Source organism: Tyto alba, unplaced genomic scaffold, assembly GCF_018691265.1.
Source record: "Tyto alba isolate M040663 unplaced genomic scaffold, T.alba_DEE_v4.0 Super-Scaffold_1, whole genome shotgun sequence".
NCBI lineage: Eukaryota > Metazoa > Chordata > Aves > Strigiformes > Tytonidae > Tyto > Tyto alba.
The window spans coordinates 21,769,593-21,789,154 of record NW_024881261.1 but is presented as its reverse complement, the minus strand read 5'-3'; the positions used below and the strand labels follow the sequence as shown (position 1 = coordinate 21,789,154).

The following is a 19,562-nucleotide window of genomic DNA, read 5'->3' as shown; positions in this document are numbered from 1 at the left end:
AATGCAACAGGGAGCTGGATCTAGCTAGCTTGGAGTTTTGATGATGCTCCCATGGAAGGCTCAGCTCTGAAGAGGCTAGGGAAAAAAGTAATGAACTCTGCAGCTTCTGGCACACACACCATCCTTAATGCCCCAGCAGCAGTAGATTTTAAGCATTCCTTGTCATAGGAGGTTTCTGCCATGCTCATTAGCATGGAGAAATACTACCTCCAATGACAAGCCTTGGAGCTATGTGCTAGTGAGTTACCCTATACAGTTCAACTGGTTGCCCAAAATAGCTCAGGACTAAAGGTCAATAGTTAGTTAATTGTGTATATTGATGTGCCCATCTAATGCACATGGAGGTCACAACATGGCTTGCACCTGTGTTTAGATAATCACAGTGACTCTGAAGGTAGCAATCCCTCGAAGCCTACAGCTCTCTGAAGGGTTGCCATCACAAAGATAGAGACATATATATGTGTATTTTTATATATACATATGTGTGTGTGTGTGCACGTATGTGCATATATATATACACACATACTTATATATATGTGCTGCCATAGCTGGTTGTTCTCACTCTGCCCCTACTCCATGAACACTGTGATCTGTTGGTGAAAGAACTTTGCCTTTTCTGAGTACTTACATGCTGCACACCAAAACCCAAAAACCACCCTGACTCAGAAAATAAAGTCATCTTTGAAGTGAGCCATAGTAAACATGTCAATGGCTTGGTTATTCCAACATAACCTGCTTGTCTGAGATGGCACTTCTGTGTATAGCTGCTGTCATCTCACTCTGGGCTGCACTTCAGTACTAGCAGCTATACCTCATTTTAAAGAACAAGGCCAGTCATATTCTAAAAACCATATTAAATTATTTATTTAAGGTAAAAAGTTAGAAACAGCTTAATTCCAGATTTCCTCCACTGATTGGAAGGCTGAAGGAAGCAAATAAAAGTTTTCTCCCACATGTGCAAACTTCATCATTTTTAGGTGCCATATGAATAGGACCAATACTGTGGCCCTGATATTTGTGCTACAAAAACACCTAGAAGTCTCAGCTAAGGACCTGGAACTAACGTACTAAGCACTATACTCATTTAATAATAGAGGCACGCCTCTCCTTTGGGCAGACAAACAGTTAGAGAAAAGAACCACAAATTTAAGTCTTGTACTCAGGATGACCTGCAGTACCAGGAGCTTCAGACAAATACAAATTTAGCAATAGAGCAAGCACTCAAACACTCCACAACCCAAAATTCAACCTGGCATTTTGATTATGGTTTTGCCTTTACTTTACACTGTGATGAACCTGTTTCAAAACTATGCTCTTCTGCTGGGCTAAAAAACATATAAAATAAGAGAACAACACAAATTCTAAAAGGTAGCTGCACCTGCTGTCAAAAAGACCAATGCTAAAAGATGTCTCAAATGCCACTGGATATTGCAGCACTTTCTGTCTGTATCCGTTCCCTCTAAGAACAATGGGAGCACAGTGATGGTCTTCCCCATTGAGCCAATTCCAACTGCCAGGAGTCCCTCTGGGGAATAGAGAGACACAGCTAAACACAGTAGATGTTGGCTAAGTGGAGACATCTCCCACCACTGCCCGGGAATTGTCTTGTCCCAAGCACAACCAGTGATCAAGGCTCACTACCTTTAACCCCTTCCTGCCCCAAGCAATCCCCCTGCATTGCGATGCTTTTTCAGCACTGAGATCACAGTACTGCAATCTGCAATGGGCCACTGGGAGTTCTGTTTCAATCAGATTTGTCTCTCCTGGTATTAACACATCACAATGACAAATGTGGCAGAAGCACACGGGAAAGAAGGAATTAGAGGGATAGTTTTCACACCCTGTGTTTTCGAAGTGCTCATTGCCAAAGAGCTATTTTCTCTCTCACACAGATCCTATTTAAATGTATATTAAGAATGCAAGGCGGCTGCTAGACATAGATATGACAGGAACTTATCTTGCATGGTACATCTCCAGAGGCAGTGAAAGCGTCAGGCTCCACTCCCCCCCTTATTTCACACCACAGAAACCAAGAGCAACCACCCCATACCTGTTCCTTTGGCAGGATCTAGGTATAGACAGTGATCTAGGAAAGGAAATAACAGTTATGGGGCCTTGTGAAAAAAGGCACCAAGTGCCACTGCAAATTACTCCATAGCTAGCCTGGCTAGTCTTCAGATAGGGAAAGGACATCTACGAAGAGATCCAGGGAATCTAACTCTGTTTGTGCCACCCTTTCCCCATTCACATCCCCTCCCTTGGTCAGGGGCAGCCCCAGCCCTGTCCCATCCACACTGGCAAAATTCAGTCCTGCCTGCTGTGTGAGAAGACCTGAGCCTGGGCTCAAGGCAGGCAGGGAGGTCTTGATTAAACCCAAGGGACACAGCCATCATTTCTCTCAAGCCACTGCAGAACAAATATAATTGCTTGGCTCTAGCCATCCACCAGGATGGAACATTCTGCGTTTTTATGCTTTCAGCAAGTGCTGTGTTCCCTGTACACCTTGGCTGATGGCTCTCATGAAAGTGCACTGCAGCTGTAAAACCTCCAAAGCTCATCTGTGGAACAGACACGGTTGTTTCACTGAATGCATGCCAAAGGAGGCCTCCAGCTGAACTTGCACACACAGGCAGCAGTGCAACAAGACCAACCAGCCGTCCTAAATGTACTAACCTGACACTTGAGATAGCCAGAACAGGCCACCTACGGACAGACTGGATGTTGTGAAGGGCAGACAGCCCTGCTGACAGGCTGGTTTTGAAAGCTCTTCATAAATACCAACATGGCAGGATCAAACATCAGTAACTTCCAGTCTTCACCATTAAATTCTCCCTGCTTGTGCCATTTTGACTTCCAGCACATATTAAAATCAAGTGTCTCTAGCTGTGATAGGATGCATTATTAGAATGAAGAGTGGTTAAAAAAACTGGAGGGAAAAAAAAAAAAAAGATAGGGGAAAGAGGCATCTGAAATTTTCAGGATGGTCAACTCCACCATATAATTTTGGCAACAGTTTGACAGGAACTAGCAGTCAGCTGCTACAAGAACTTTGTTCCATAGTTTATATAATGTTTATGGATATAATGAAAATTATGTCTAGAAACTAGGAGTGAAGCTGAAGTCATCTTCCCCTCATTCTTCCTAAAGAAATCTAAAGGAGGATTCTGGCAGGAACTTTTTCTAGAGATACCAGAGCTGAAGGCACTAGAGAAAGGAGGCTATCTATCCTTTCAAAATCTCCCCAGGCATAATTCAGCCTGACTATAGCACACAATTAATGTCGACTAAACCCTGTAAAAACTGCAGGGAGAAGAAAAAAATATATATAGCCCTTTGATTTTAAAATTTTCCTCAAAATACCTTGAATGGACTGAGGGAACAAAAGAGGAAAGGAAACTCCTGCAGGTTCCTCCTTCACAGGGTGCCCTCATGCCTATATGAAGTAAGAATCCAGACCCAGGAGAGGGGATTTATCACAGCACAGGGAGACTATGTCACTCCTTACGAACATGGCTGCATCATGACCCAGCATGGGATTACTTGCTCTTGTGAGTGGGGAAAAGAACCTTAATCTTCACACCATACAATTTTTCATGTCTTTTCCTTTCCCCAATAGGTCAGTGGAAGGATTTTTTAATTTTTATTATTTTTTTTTTAATCAACTTCTCTTTCCCTAACCCCAGTCTTATGTACCTGAACAGAACTTCTCCGAGCAGCAGTTCTTTTCAGCAAGCCTCAGTCATCTGGTAGTCTGCAGGATAGCTAAGCTCTGTGACTGAAAAACCTGGACTGCTTTTCTACGGACGAACGCTCATTGAATCCATCAAAGCTTCAGGCAACAGTGGACGTGTGTATTCATATGCTTTTCTAAATCTGTTCCAACCTGATGAACAGACTAAATGGATTTTAAATTTCATAGCAAGCTTAGGCTACCACTTTGCGTCTGCACTGGCTGCCATTCAGCCCAAGAATAATTTAATACTTTACAGTGTGCTTCTGCTCAAAAGATAATACTGTACAGGCTTTCAGAAAAGACAAAACATTTATATTTTTAAAGGAGTGAACTTCTGATTTCTTTGCTGTTATCCCAATATTAGCATTTTCAAAGTTTACCCCTTAGAGGGCCATGAAAATAAGATTACAAAGTGCTTCCCCACTATACTAAAAACAGCCCTCCAAAGTAAACAGGTGACAGGAACAGCACACATATGACCTGAAGATATTTCCATATGTCACATCATCAGTTTCAGGATATATCAGACACTTTAAAGCTAAATAATATCAATAATTTGAGGATAAATCTTTACAGACCAGCTTTGTTAGTGACCTGATTTAATCTGCTTGTAAGCACAATTCCTTTATCTGAGAGCAGAGGGCATGAATTACCACTACTGTGAAAATCTCTCCTTTAGCTGCTCTCAGTGACTAGCTGTGTTTTAGGGACAATTTAATCTATATTTAGGGAATGAAGCTTTTATAAAGCTTGATTATTTCTCTGTGTGGCTTGTATGATGAAGGCACTTACCAGTGAACAGTGGCTTCTTGGCAAAAATGCCGGCTTAGGGTAAACAGTTAAGATCTGTTTGTGGATCTGGGCTGTATACCCCTGTGACAATTGGGGCTGTTCTAATCAGCATCACTGTGCTCGAACAGGGCAAACTGGGAATCAGGATGTGTCAAAGTCCCATCAATCAATTCAGCCTGCCTTCAACACTTTTTTTTTTTTTTTTTAATTTCAAAACAACATAGAAAAGATTCCAGAAATTCAGATGCTTCACATGGAGTAGATTTAAAAGGAGTGTTTGAAATATACACACCAAAAAAAGCAAAGAAGGTCCTGGAGGAATGCTACAACCCCCAGTGTGCAACAGACTGCAAAAAACCTAATGATACCATATGAAGTTCCATCTACATCTTATTCCCTACTTCTTTTACTGTTGCTTCTGGCTTCTGTCTCTAGCCGAGTATTCAGGTGATTGTTTTTTCTTGGCCTGGCCACATGTACTAGCATCTCTTCAGCCTCTCTTAGCATCTGCTTCTTGGAGAACTGCTTTTTGCTCCTTCATCCCAAGGGACGGCTCCAACTGGCCCCAACACTTGGGGTCTATGTTCAGAGAGGTCCTGCTACCTCCACCAGCTGATCTCATTTTCAGTGGCACCATCTGTCTGCCTCCTTTCTTGATTACTTTTAGCCCTAGGGCATTGCTTCCTTGGTCACACCAAGTAACACAGCATCCTCTCTTGGCTAGAGGCTGAATTCTGACTCAGTCCTTTCCACTCAAATTGCACTGTGCAACTGAGAGCAGTAGAAAGATACACAGTAATAATCACAGTGGGTTCATAATGACAAAGCAGCACCAGAAAGTCTTTGAATCAAGTGTCAGTGCCAAGAGTTTGTAGCAGATCTGCTACATACAATGCTATGCTGTAAGCTAGATTTGGGTGGAAAAATAATAGCTGAAACAGTCATTTGCAGGAAGTATGATCATTATTTCTGTACACACACACACATCCCCCAACATATCTGGAAGTTCAGCATATAATTGATTAAACTCAATTATGGTTAAATAGCTTCTCTTAAAATGGTGTAGTATCAACATGCTCTGTGGATTTCTGAAAGGGCTATACAGGCAGCCAAGCACTGCCATACTTCTTCCTTTACATGTATTCAATCTGCCTTATTGGCCAGGTTGTTATACTATTCTAAACAAAAATAAAAGGCACTTTGCTATTAAACCTCAGAACTAATGAAAAATTTTTCATGTACTTAAGCTTCCACAGAGCATCCCACTACTGTAATCTTTCCTGTTTTGTCCTACAAATTGTTTGCAACAGCTGACCCACCTGTAGACTGCAAAATAAATTGTTGCAGCTTATCACTGAACTGCCTGGATGTTCAAGGCAGTGTTCGGATGTATGAGGCAAATCAGGAGACCAATTTCACTGATGGGACTTCTACCTCTTGTCCTTGTTCTAAGCTATCTCCAGAGTGAAGTAGGTGCATGGAACGGATCAGACACAGAGGTGACAGAAGAGCAGAAAGAACATCAATACCTCTGGGAAGCTCATGGATGCAACCAGAAAACCTCACCCATGGAACTACTAAAGCTGACTTTTGCTCCCCTTGAGAACTTTAGCTTTTGCAACACACAGAAATCATGTTGAACATTTCAGATGAATGTAAATATTGATGTCTCACTTGCCAGTTCTCCCAGGGAGAGCTTTGCCAGAGTGCAAGGTCCTTCCCACTGCACTGCCACACTGCCAGTTCCTGATGAATTAAGAATGAACTGTGCACCTTTGTATGGGTAGCAAACTGCTGCTGCCAAAAGGCTTGTTGTGCTGAATTTCAGACACTCAGGGAAAACTGCAACAACACTTATTTATGAAACTACCATCTCTGCTGAACAGTGCCTGAAAACCCAACTAAGGATTTCTAGGAAGAGAAAAGCCAGGGTAAGAAGGAACAGGCACAGTCCTATTTTATAAAAGCACAGATGAGAAGTTATACTCACATGGTATTTATTTCAAAACACTTTTTGTGAATGCACATTTTTTGATTCTGAATGTAAAACACAATCTTGCATCACTCCATAACACCACCTTCAGCTTGGTCAATACCTTGTGCACTGGACAGCTGACCTGCTCACTATTTAAGACACCCAGTAGTCTTGCCTTTCTGCTCCAAAGTGAAAATTGTCTGTGCCCATATAAACTGTAAATTGCAGCCAGTTTCCTCTGCTGGAGATAGGCATGAATAGCATGCTATATCCTGAAGTACCCAGAATAGAAAAAATGGACTTGAGCTTGCCACAACCATAACAACTCAGTCTCTCATTAAAAGTCACTATTATCAGCAACGTCAACTGTGGCAACGAAGGGTTGAGGTTCATGCACCCCATGAAAAATACTGATCAACCAGCACAGCCGTGCTTTCATGAAGACTTTAAGCAATTGTACTTGTGTGTGTAAGCAAAAGGTATCAGGCTTCCAGCAAATTAAAAATCTTATTTGTAATGCAGAATTAGGAGTGGGGTATGTATTGTAATAAGTTAGCTTGGACAGAAGGTACTTTTTTCCTAACGGCATAGCTAAACAATTGTGCTTTTGGTGTGTCCATCGACTATACTGAATTGTGACTAGAACAGGTAGAGCATCATGCTTCACTTACAAGATCAGGGCCTGTAAGAGCAAACATTCTAAAACACTGTCATGGTTTGAACCCAGTCAGCAGCCAAACACCACGCAGCTGCTCATCCACCCTCCCCCGCCACCTGGGAATGGGGGAGGAATTGAAGGGGTAAAGGGAGACTCACAGGTTGAGATAGAAACAGTTTAATAATGGTAATAAAATATGACCCCAGTTTTGAAATGAAAGAAATCCCGGTACCACCAAGTTTATCAAAGACTGAATTATACTGAGGAACATACCTTTGAGATGTTACTAGAGCGGCTCATGGAATGCCCCAAAGCCTTCTCATTCTGAAAGAGGAAGAACAGGATCACTGCAGCAACAAATCACAGTTATGAGGATATTTTAAAGGTGGTATTAAAATCCAAATTCCATAGAGAAAGTCTTAATCTCTAAATTGCTTTCTTTGCTTAACAACATGTTACCTTACAGAAAATCACATAGGTCAGGCAAGTACAAACCGAGAAATATTATAACAATGATTTCTTCTCTCTATGAATACTGCAAAGCCCTCTTCTCACATGGCATCTATTTTGGAAAGTGCTGCTTCATCTACATCTAAAGACAAACATCCAACCACTAAAATTGAAAGCTCTTGTTTAAAGAAAAGCAAAAGTATTACAGTGATGTCTGGAAATAATTGTGAATGACCACCTGCATGTCATTTCAGGAGACAAAGCAGAAACTGAGGAACTTCCTATTTACCACAGAACTCAGAATTAAACTGGAAATATGACACAAGATGGAAATGCAGAAGCTGCAATTCTCAAACTGAAATCGGTAATGACTGTATCTGTTACTATCTTTTCAGTGTGCAGACCCTGACTGATAAGGATGACAATCTTATCTCCTACGAAAATAAACTGCAGGTTTCACTAAGATATTTTATCCTTTAAGGGTTCCTGGCTTCTGAACATCAGTTTATCATAAAGTGTAACAGGACACAATTGCTCCACTGGGAAGAGCCTAGAAATTGCTCTGCAAAAACTTTTCTGAATAAAATCCAACAAGAAATACTTTTTTTTCTAAACAAATATTACAAACAGGGCAAGTCATAAGATTTGGTTACAGATCAGTACCTATGTTCCTCTAAGTCTGTGAAGCTGAGATGCAAATTGCTTTGAGATTTAAATCCTCTGAAAGAAGGGTAAATTTACTACTTTCTCCTATGGGCTCTGTGCTGGGCAAGAGTTTCTAGAAGTGCATCTTTCCATCTGGGATTTTAGAAAGCAAACTCACCTTTATTCCCCAAGAGAATTTAACCTAACAGAGACTTTGACAACACCCTCTTCCAGTTCTTACTGGCACTGACTGATCAGACAGAGCCTGAAATCAGAAGTCCTGCATATATAACAAATGGAGACATACAAAAACCAACACAAAACTGTCAACTGCTGTTAATTCTAGATCAGCTTGGATGTGGCACACTGGTTTTAGAACTCCTGCTTATTGTTTGTTATAATTCAAGTAACCTTCAATGACTGAAGTCCACATCAAGTCAGTCTGGCTGGCTGGGCAACTTCTAAGTTTTGTGTTGAGAAAAGAGAAGGAAAGGCAAAAACTGCAGCATGTGCTCGCAAAAGCAGGTTGTCCCTTCCTTACACCACCGGTTGCCTCTCAACACAGTCCTGGGCACTGACTCAGTTAACAAATGTAAATTGCACTTCCTCTCTTAAAAACATGAGGAAGCAAATACAGTGTTCTGAAATCCTCTGTATGTAGGAGCTCAAGTACGCAGAAGACAGTAAAATAGTATTCCAGAAGAACAGATGAGAAGCAACCAGGAAACCTCCCACCAGTTTTGACCGATGGTCAAACTAAAAATCAGCAAGAATCAGCCTAAGGTCTGGAATAGTTGTGGCCTAAATTACCATGGACTTGAATGCCAGATTTTCATATTGCAAGGCTGAGTTTGATATTCAAGGTGAATATGAGCTTTTGTTATATAGATAACAGTATTCCTGGAACAGAAACAAACATGTAAAGACCCTCAAAAATATGGACATGATGATTATGTGAAGACTAATATTGGACAGGACTACTGCCAGAACCAGTATGACTAAGAATTGAGTCCACTGTAAGGGAAGGACCTAGCTGATTTCATCAAAGGCAGTGTAACTATAGCAACAGAGAAAAAAAGTTCATTGAAGCTACAGAAGATGGGAGAAAGAAAAAAGGGGGCGGGGACAAGTTCTCAAGCTATGACAAAAAGAGACCAACACAGACTGGCAAGCACAAAGACTTGTCATTGCATGTGGTGTGGGGGGAAGCTTGCAATGTAGGGACATGTGGGATTTAAACAAAGCAAGACTATGTGAGACAAGCGAAAAAGATAGTAAAGTCAGGACCTGTGGCCGAGAAGTCTGCCTGAAGCAACACATACCGCTCCATACAGGTGACAGTCTCAAACCCAGCCCTAGGTGTCAAAGACTTCTGGGTGAAATTCCTAAGGACAAAATTAAATAGAGAAGAGGTTTCTTCATGTTAACTCAACTCTCCCCAGATACTGCTGTCCAGCTGAAGAAGATGCCTGCAAGCGAGCATGACTGAACTTGCACAGGCACCTGTGTTGAAAGGGATGTGCTAAAATTCAATAAAAATGAATAGGCCAGAGGACAAGTCCTATATTTGCACAATGCGATAAATGATGCAGAGCAAACATACTCCTAGCTGCGCCACAGAAACTAGTCTTTCTGCTTCTGCTCCCAGAACTGATTTTATCTGATGGATGCCAGGAGGATCTAAGAGACAGATGCTCATATTATCTTTATTGATATACTGTTAGAAACATACCTATCAGAGGTTTCAGTCAGCAGATGACTGCGAACGGTTGTTTTTGTTATTGAAAGAGTGATCATTTTTAAACAAAAAAGCAGTTTTGAAAAATACTCCCTTAAGGGTTAAAGAGTGCATGTACACATATATTTAAGTATTGGTGATATTTCTAAAGGACTCCTAGCCACCTAAGTGCTCTTTCACATCTCAGTTTTTTTACCACACAAAGCTAGTACATCCATAAAGTCAACAGTAAATTTACTACAGCTTTAGAACAGGTTGGCCAAAATCTGTACTCTGAAGAGCTACTTACACCAATGAGGAGAAGCAGCAACTCAGCCATATTTTCAAGGAGTAACAACTGACCCAATAGCCACTATCAGATACAATACACACTTGCAAATAATTCATACATTTTCCAGTCTGATTGGCCTGTCCACTACCAAGCAGCCCCATCACCCAGATAAAATTGCTTCAGCCCTTGGATACCAGCTGACCCTATCTTAGCCTGTCTTTGAATCAGGGACATTTTTTGAAACAGCTGCTCCAAGTCTTGCAGTTTACATACATGTAGACTTTAAAATGTGTTGGGCTGAAAACAGATAAACAACTGACTTTTACTGTGCAATAGCAATTTGCAGTTCACTATAACAACTCAAGTAGCACTCCCACTGAAGGAACGTACACTGCTTTCTTGCCAGCTTCTGCAAATTACCAAAAAAATTATTTTATTTTTTAAAAATCATTAAACAGCAACAGAAACACCTCCTAAGTAGCACAGTTCATGAAGTCTAGCTGTGCTGTTTAATTCTCTTTACAAATAAAATAATAAATATCTATCTTTCAGGAAAAAGCACTGTGGAAGCCGTTAAATAGAGCTAGCGCTTGCTGGTGTTTCCCATGCTGCGATACATTAAGGATGCCATATGTTTTCCAGTCATTAAGATAGAAAAAAGATGTAAAGCCATGAAAGGAGCTGCTAGAATAGGTAGATTTTATTGGCAGGCACAATTACTAAGTTAGGAACAGAACTGTTAAATAGATAAAAATTAGTTTGAAAGGCTAGCAAATAAAAGCTCCCTTTTCACACTCTATCCATCACCAGTATATTCATTTTGGGATCTTCTACCAATTATTCACAAATAAACACTGACATAGAATTGGCAAGGCTAAGCTTTTATTATGTTACTATCACTGTCCAGCAAATAAAGGTCTTCAGAGACTTTTTCTAGTATGTTCCCACTGCACAGTAAGACATATTCTAGTCTGGCAGCTATAACTCCAAACAAGCTCTCCTTCCCTCTTGCAAAAGCGTTAGTCTTTGCACTAGAATGAAAGGTCAAGACAAATGCAACATCTGCCAGCATGGACCATACAATTATCACCAGTTAAAGCAAGTGTCACTCTACTTTAGCAGATCAGTCTTTCTGTATGGGAGAATGAGAATCCTGCCTTTCAAAATCATCCTACTCAACTGGAACCACCTGGCAGTCACTTAAAAAAAAAAAAAATCTAGACAGGAAAAAATTACAAGTACAACTCATAACTTCTCATCAGCCACTCACTGCCAGCTGCTGCTCTAAGGTCCCCATCAGAGCCTAGCTCTAGGGAAACAAAGAGGAAGGCACAAGCATGGAAATGACTGAAAACCAGAAAAACTGCTACCCATTCATACAGTGACATATTCCTCTAAACTTTGGATGCACTTGCATGCAATTGCCTGAATCCCCCTCCCAAATTTCCTTTCTTTTTCTATCTTCCCCTTGAATTTGCTCGCTACTGTGAGTAACAGATCTGTCTCCTTCCTTCAGCAGTTGCTTCAACTCACGTCTGCTTTCCTGCAAGGCTCTTCACCTTGCCTTCTCCACCTTGCTGGCTCATTTTCCCTTCTGTCACTATTTCTTGGCTACTCTTGCATGACACCTTTCTCTGCTCAGAGACCTAGAAGCCAACACCTCCCTCCCATTCTCCCTTTTACCTCAGTCTTCCGTACTCATCACTTCAAGTTATTTTACCCTTGCTTCCCTACCATATCACATCTATTTTCCACTAAGCACAACACCCGTGTAACTTATATAGCCAAACCCAGAAGCCTTATGAACCACAAAACACAAGTTCCTATCACCTGAGCGAGAAGGAGGGTCCCCACTCACTCGTAACATTTTAGGCAGCTTTACCTGCTCTTGTGCACTTACAATACCAATGTATCATGCTGACCTTTCTCCAAACTCAGCTGTAGACTTAATGCAGCCTCAGCAAGTGGGCACCCTAAAGAAATACAACTTGTACGTCCTTGCCAGGATGTAAGGAGAAAAATATCTGGTAAAATGGTTTGGATTTTGTGTTTCCAACATTTTGGTTTTCAGTCATTAAGGCAGGTAAATAGAAGAAGCAGTCTCACATTTTGTGTAAGCCACCTTCTGGCTACATCCCTGACTACATACCTATGTTCAGTCCTAAGTATGGCTAATATTAAATATATTTTTATCTCTGCTCACAGACCTGAAGAACAAGCAGAAAGCCAGATCCCAATGGTTTAGGAAGGTGATTTTTATTCTCTTTTCCTATGGGAAAGGAGGACAGAGGGTACCACAGGAGGGTCCTCCTTCCTCCTCAAGCCACCAGTGGTGATGTGTGAACCTAGAACATACCTGCTTTATGAAGTCTTAATTCTCTAACACACCAGTGACCAGATAGGGCAGTATATTCCCCATTTTTCAATACAACTTTTATGTTACATTATTTTACATGACAAAATGGGCTAAGATCCTGATCTGATGATACGAGTTCTTCAACTAAAGTCTCAGTAATGAAGAGCAGAGCTCCTTGTTTTGATGATGATGTTACTGCAATGCCCCAGACACAGATCACTACAAGGTAAAAGTACTAATGCCTCAGCACAAGAGACACAGTTAAACAAAGCAGGGCAGACTGGCTAGGGCAATGCCTACTTGTGGTTTTCTAGATGGAATCTGAAAGCCATTTTAATCTCATTTTGTGCACTACAACTGCATTTTACAATGATAGATTAAGCACAATATTGATACCTAGTAAAACCATTTACTGTTATCAACGAGTGACACGGACACCATTTCAACAAAGTCTTCTGAGTAAATGGTTGCTTTCCTTAATAAAAAACTTTGCAGAAGGAAATGAATAAGTAATAATTGCTCCCATTCATACAGCAAATCTCATTCTTAGATCTCATGAGAATTGCAGAATGGCGTTGCTTGAAGTGGTGAGGTGCTGAAAGCTGAATGACCTTGCATGGCAAAGCAGAAAGTCAGGAATGAAGCTCAGTTCTTCCATCAAGTCCCATGACCAGAGCATGAACACACAGATGTACACACCCAGGTATTGTTTCTGGTCTCATAACTGTCAGATTTCCTAACAAACTTTCCCCACAATTTCTGCGAATCTTGCACTGCAACTTTATACCTGAACTGTAGAAATTAAAAAGAACATACGCTTTTAGTTTGGGGAAAGGGATGGTTGCTGACAATATTGGCAATTGCACTTAATTGTCTGAAGTGGATAGAATGAGAGGAAAGAAATGGGAGAAGGCTCTGTGAATTATTTTCTTCATCTGTCAAAACCAGTGGATTGTTAAATTACAAGAGCTTTGTCAGCACTAGATCTAGTGACCGACAGAACCCAACATTTAATAACTTCAGTAGGAAATGGTATTTTGCATCATATCAATTGAATATGGCCTTTATGTCTTTGGCAGTCACCAGGTTGTCATAGAAGAGGAATAAACTTACTAACAGTTTATAACGTTAGTGCTTGTCAAACTTCTTAAACCTTGCTCATTTCAAATATTTATCTATAAAATATGATGAAATATCATCAAGGTTCATCAATGATTTTTGTATGCAGCTAGAAGAGCAATACAAGGAAGAATAATGACATTTTATCCAATAACAGTAATGGCATCTATGCCTTGCTTCTCTGCTCTTGCGCAGTATTTACTCCTAGACACTGGAAACTGAGGAGGCTGATGAAAATAACACCACCTTTTCTTTTTTGTCTTCCTGGAGATCCAGTATAAATACTGGGAAAAGGAATCCAAACAATCTGCTCTGTCCACCTAGTCCAGTATCTTCTGTTATTGAATGATCCCACTTTATTCTCTGGGACCAACAATTCATGAACAAGTGCAGAAACCCAATATAAGATTTCAGATCTTCTATCACAGTGGAAAATCTATAGCAAGTTCACTGTGGATTACTCAGCTCACTAACTTGCTCACATTCATGTTCACATCAAGCCACTTCACACAGTAGGAGACAAACTCAACAAAACAACCCGAAGGCAAAAAACTAGGCGGTAAGCAAAACATCAGAGAATTAACAAGCTTTATTCCAGGTGTTGAACATACAGCTCTGCCTGAAAATATCAGCAACAGAAACAAAATCATGAGATCATATGGTTTTAACAGAAAAAGAAAGACTAATGAAAGGAAAAGACAACAGACTGAATGGCTTTAATGGCAGAGTTCAAAGAATTCAAAGGACAGGCCCCTTGGGGGGGCTTGGGGAGGGCAGTCAAGAAGGCTAGCAGATCACAAACAAGAAATATAAATGAGAGGAAATTCAAAGAACAAGGAAAACACAGCAGAATGTTGATGTTAAATAAGAATCTCTTGCCTATATCTGCACCACAGTGTGGGCAGAAGCACAATGCGCTTTATTTCCAGTCTGCCTCGTGAATAGCTCTTAGAACTTGCATAGATGGACCTGATACTATGCAAACCTTACAGGCACACAGGTCCCTACATGTTCCAGATATGGGCCACCTGTGTATAAGTCCTTACTCATTGTGTATTGCTGTGTGCTCAGTCTTGCCAGTTTGGTTTTAGGAGTATGTGGAATGCAATGCTTGGATCCATTCTTGAGTCCAACCATACACTGGATAAGACGAGGAGAGAATTCTCTTCAAAAGGGCCCTTTTCTCTATGGCTCTGTTATCCAAACTTTTTCAACATACCGTTTTTCTGGTTTTTGCATTTTGCATTTACTTCCAAAGGCTCCACAAAGTGCATCTGATTATGGATAACCTGCATCTCCAGCTGCCATTTAAAAATGGAGATCTGATCTCCATCTCCCCTCTTTAATTGTTTGAGCTGGAAGATGACATAAAAGCCTTACGCTTGCTGAGCTGAGGGTGCCTCACCTGTAAGAGCAAATTTTAATTTCTGCATAAAACCATCACAGTCTGATACATTTCACTAAAATTACATTCATTTTCACACTTACTATATTCACTTGCCACATGCCCAATTTCTAACAAAGAAGGTAGCTTGCAAATTTTGGCATCCAACATGTTTTATGGATGTTGTTATCTTGCTGTTGCCAGACAACCTGCCTAAAATGGATGCATGCCCTTATGTGATTCAACACATAAAAGAATCCTCCCCTCAGGGAACAAGTTATACAAACTACAAAAGACATGATTCAAAAATATACGCCTTTCTTGATAATGGAAGCAGTATGCATTAAGCTTACCTGTGTGACAGTGAAAATGCTGTTTCAAACAATTTCATGTATTTAACATAGGAAGAAGGGTTACAAACACTGAGGAAGCCAGCAATTACAGACAGATTAAAAGGAATGATATTCTATCTTTTGTGAAGTAATTGCATTTAATGCAGCTGCTGGAATTCTCATGGTACACTACATATGTCAATATGCCAAAGCAATTGGCTATTTTAAATATTCACAAATTAAAAAACCTTCTCGGCAACTGACAATTTGGAATTTCTCAAGCTGCCAACAGACATAGGAGGCCTGCAGCTTAGATGAACTCTCTGAAGAGCCAGCCTTTCTTGGTGCCTACAGGACTCTGCAGATTCAGTTGCTTGCTGCAGGACCAGCCGTGTGCTAGCACGCACTCCATGGGCAGGGCGGGAAGCAGCCGCATGGTTTGCAACTTGGGTGTAACAAACCCATGTGCCTGGATCACTGCCTCTGCTCAGCTATGAAGGTCCACAAAGCCTCTCTGATTTCCAACTTGTACTATCCCATCAAAGTACACTGTTAAAAGTGAATCACAGAATCATCTCTTAGACAAGGTTACAAAGGCCTCCTGAATCTAAAACCAGATTCAAAACAATACTAGAAAACTGGATACTTCCCAAAGCAAATTTGATACTTCAAGTTGCTTCTATTTTGCTCAAGGATTTTATCTTCTTTTCCTCCCTTTCCATCTTAAAGATATTAAGACTGCTTATTAACCTACTTCTGACTGCATGGACCATAAGGGGAAATTATATTCCATGTAGCAATTAGAGAAATGACAATGAAAATGATGCTGGGAAAGCATTCAGGGAATTCTGGTAACATTTAACATGGTACGACCAAAAGCACATGACAAAAGAGCTCTTGAAAGAGCTCTTGTAGATATCAGATCTGTTTAGTAAAATCTACTCAGTACAGACCAGCTTGATTTTGCCTGAAATTCCATCTTCCTGTTTTTATCAGTGCAGTTTGCAAAATATTCTAACCTGCAGCATTTCAAACTCACTTAGTATTAAACAATCACACAAATTTAGGTAAATGATGAACTGGGCCCAACAGATCCCATTGAAATTATTTAGCCAAGCACTGGTTAGAGTGAGATCCTTGTAATGTGATGTTCTGGAGAGCTTTAAGCACATTACATTTGTTACAACTATTGTTTGTAAGATCAGAGAACACATAAAGAATATTATCTAAGAAAAACAGCACATTCAACCATCCTCACAGAAATAAACCAAAACTACTTAAGGAAAACACTGCTCTGGGAAGAAAGATGATTGAAAGCTAAGTGAAAAGGTACTCTTCATTTAAAGGGTCGTGTATTTAAACTGCAGAACAAGGATCTTTTAAAACATGAATCTGTTAATAAAAAATTATACTAAGTGAGCATTCAGCATTCTTGGCTAATTATCCAGGAAATTCAGGTGTCAACTGACTATTTACCCCAAGTCATTTAAAGAAATGCATGTGCGAACGCACACACTACATACATTAAGTTTTTTAATTAAAACCCACAGAAAGCACGTATGTAGCCAACTACCCTCTCTTTCCCCAAAACACAACCCGATACCAAAAACAAAGGTAAAAATCTCTCTAGGCATAGCAGGCTACTCTAACTAGTAACCCAAGAGCATTTTATATAATTTCATCAGGGAAGCACAGCTGGTCTCACATGGGGCCTCACCTGATGCTTTGGGATGCAGCCAACTAGTGCATGTCCAGAGGAAAGCTACATGGGACCAGGCAGAAGACCAGTAGTGAGGACAACATCATTCATGAGCACCTACTGATTCTATCAGCATTCTGCACTGTTTGGTGCTGTGAACACTAAAAGTCATTATACTATTAGAGTACCAGTGTGTGGCAAGAACCTGGTAAGGCAGAGTTTTGAAACACCTGCATACCTCTCCAGCCTGCTATGCCATCACTAACCACCTCCTCCCACAGTGCAGCCCAGCCAGGACATTTTTTGTTATTGCATATCTCAGGAATTTCTGATAAATTTAGACCTGAACAAGCCAATGTATGTCTCTTGCTTTCACAGGCCTGTCTTTCAGGACCATTCCCTTTCCTCATGGTCCTGTGTGAACAAGTGACTCAAGATGGATGTTTCTCACAGACAATGCAATTTTATTTTTTGCATAGTGCAAAAAGCTGCAAAAGTCTTTTCACCAAAACACAGAAGATTTAATGCACTCTAAATGTACTTCTTTTTAGCCTAAAAATCTGTAGTCATTAACTTCATTTCCACATTCAGGGTGTTACACTTGAAACGTCAACATATTCAGTAATATTAAAGGAACTGAGGGTGCAGGTTCCCAAGAGTCACAGATAATCAAGTTTCAAAAGTCAGCAAACAAGGTGTGTGCTGAGAAATACTGCATTCTTCAGTCACAAGCAGATACTCTGGCACTGCATCAGAGGATGTTTAGGATCTGTTACTCATAGGAGAAAATCCTGATGATTCTGGTTACCTTCCAACCATACAGCAGAAACAGGGAAAATACATCACCATATATCACAGATATCATGGGAAGAAAAATGAAAATGCAGGGAAAGTAAAGGACAGAAGCAGAATTTTAATGTGCTCCATTAGTCTTTCCTGTGTATCACTTGTTAAGTGGGTCCCTGATATAGGAGCAGGATAAGAATTCAGCATTTAAGTCAGGTAACACCACCTAAATCCATGTCTAACAGCTGATGCTGTCCAGTGTACCAATACTGATCACTGGTATATGTGTACATCATGTTCCCACCATCTTCACTATGTCTGTAACAAGAGCTTATGCCCAGAAATGAAAAGTGATTAAAGAAATCTTTCCTGTGGAAGACAAGTGCTCAGAAGATTTAGATTCTCTACGTTTTTGACACTTTTCCTACTCTTAGAGAAGATAAGCACAACACAGGAGGCCAACAGGATGAAAACAAAATCCTGTAGGAGATTTATGTTTGTTTATAAAGGTAATTTCAACTTTTTTATTTAAAGAAGTTATTGAAGAAAAGAAAGATGGTATGGCCATATAGAACAAGGGGAAAGTCTTCCATAATGGCACTGAAAGCAAAATGGTAAGCCTTATTCTGTCAAAACTAAAAAAGATGTCCCTGTATTCAGCAGCAGTTCTTCATGAAAAGAAGATCGTATCACAACTTTTCGCTCTTCAAAATGTAGCAGTAGTCAACGAAGCAAACAAAATGCCAATATGGAGAAGGAATGGATGGACATGAATACTGAAACAGTATAAAAAACAATGGCAGATCAACAGCTTTTGACTATGGTCATTAGAGGTTAAATTGTGGATATATGGAAGTCAGGGAGAATTCCACCACTAATGTCAATTGGGTCAGGAGTTTGGCCTCTGTTAGTAAGAAATGCTGCAGAAATACAGAGTTCAGCAACAGACAACTGGAGTGATCAGCAGTAAGACAAGTCTATCAGAAGACATTTGAAGCAATAGATGATTAAAAGAGAAAGTAAATAAATCAGATGAAGTAACAAGACTTCACAGTTAGTTGTGCTGCACACCTTCAAAAGAACACCAGGAAGCAGGTGACTCAGGCCAGCTATTGTAGGCTAAGACACACTTGGATTATTTCCTGGAGGAAGCAATAAACCAGCACTCCAAATGGATACAGTGGTCCCACCAAAACCGACAAGAAATGCATGTGGTCTCAGGAAGACTCAGACCGAGCCACTGTCAACATCCTGATCTGAAAAAAATTATTTCAGTAACTGCAACTGGTAGTAGGCATACTTCAGCAGATTAAGACCTGAAGTAGTTTTAAAAATACCGATTTGCCTTAAAGCATGAGAAGCAGAGAAGAAGAAATTGCAGTAGGAGTCTGCTAGAAAAACATATGTTTGCCTTCGCATATGGAAATCTACATTTACTTAACATTCAGCAAGGAGAAGCAGGAACACTTCTGCAAGAACCCCTGCACAGGAAGGGACTGCTGTGCAGTGCTAATGCTGAGCAACACCCAAGCCAATAGAGCTGCGCTGGGCAAATAAAGCAGAGATGAGCCAGGTGAATCAGTCAGCCTGAAAGCCAACAAAGAGTAAAAGCAAAAAAAAAAAA

General features: G+C 40.4%; 1 protein-coding gene across 5 annotated transcripts in view; it reads right to left on the bottom strand.

Annotated features, from left to right (window-relative positions):
• The window catches only part of MARCHF8 (membrane associated ring-CH-type finger 8), a 97,628-nt gene that overhangs the window by 17,801 nt on the left and 60,265 nt on the right, over positions 1–19,562 (bottom strand). For all 5 annotated transcript variants that reach the window (XM_032982188.2, XM_032982186.2, XM_032982190.2 and 2 more), the window contains one exon: positions 7,432–7,482. In XM_032982188.2, the coding sequence (XP_032838079.1) occupies positions 7,432–7,482 (51 nt within the window). The remainder of the gene's footprint in view (positions 1–7,431; positions 7,483–19,562) is intronic.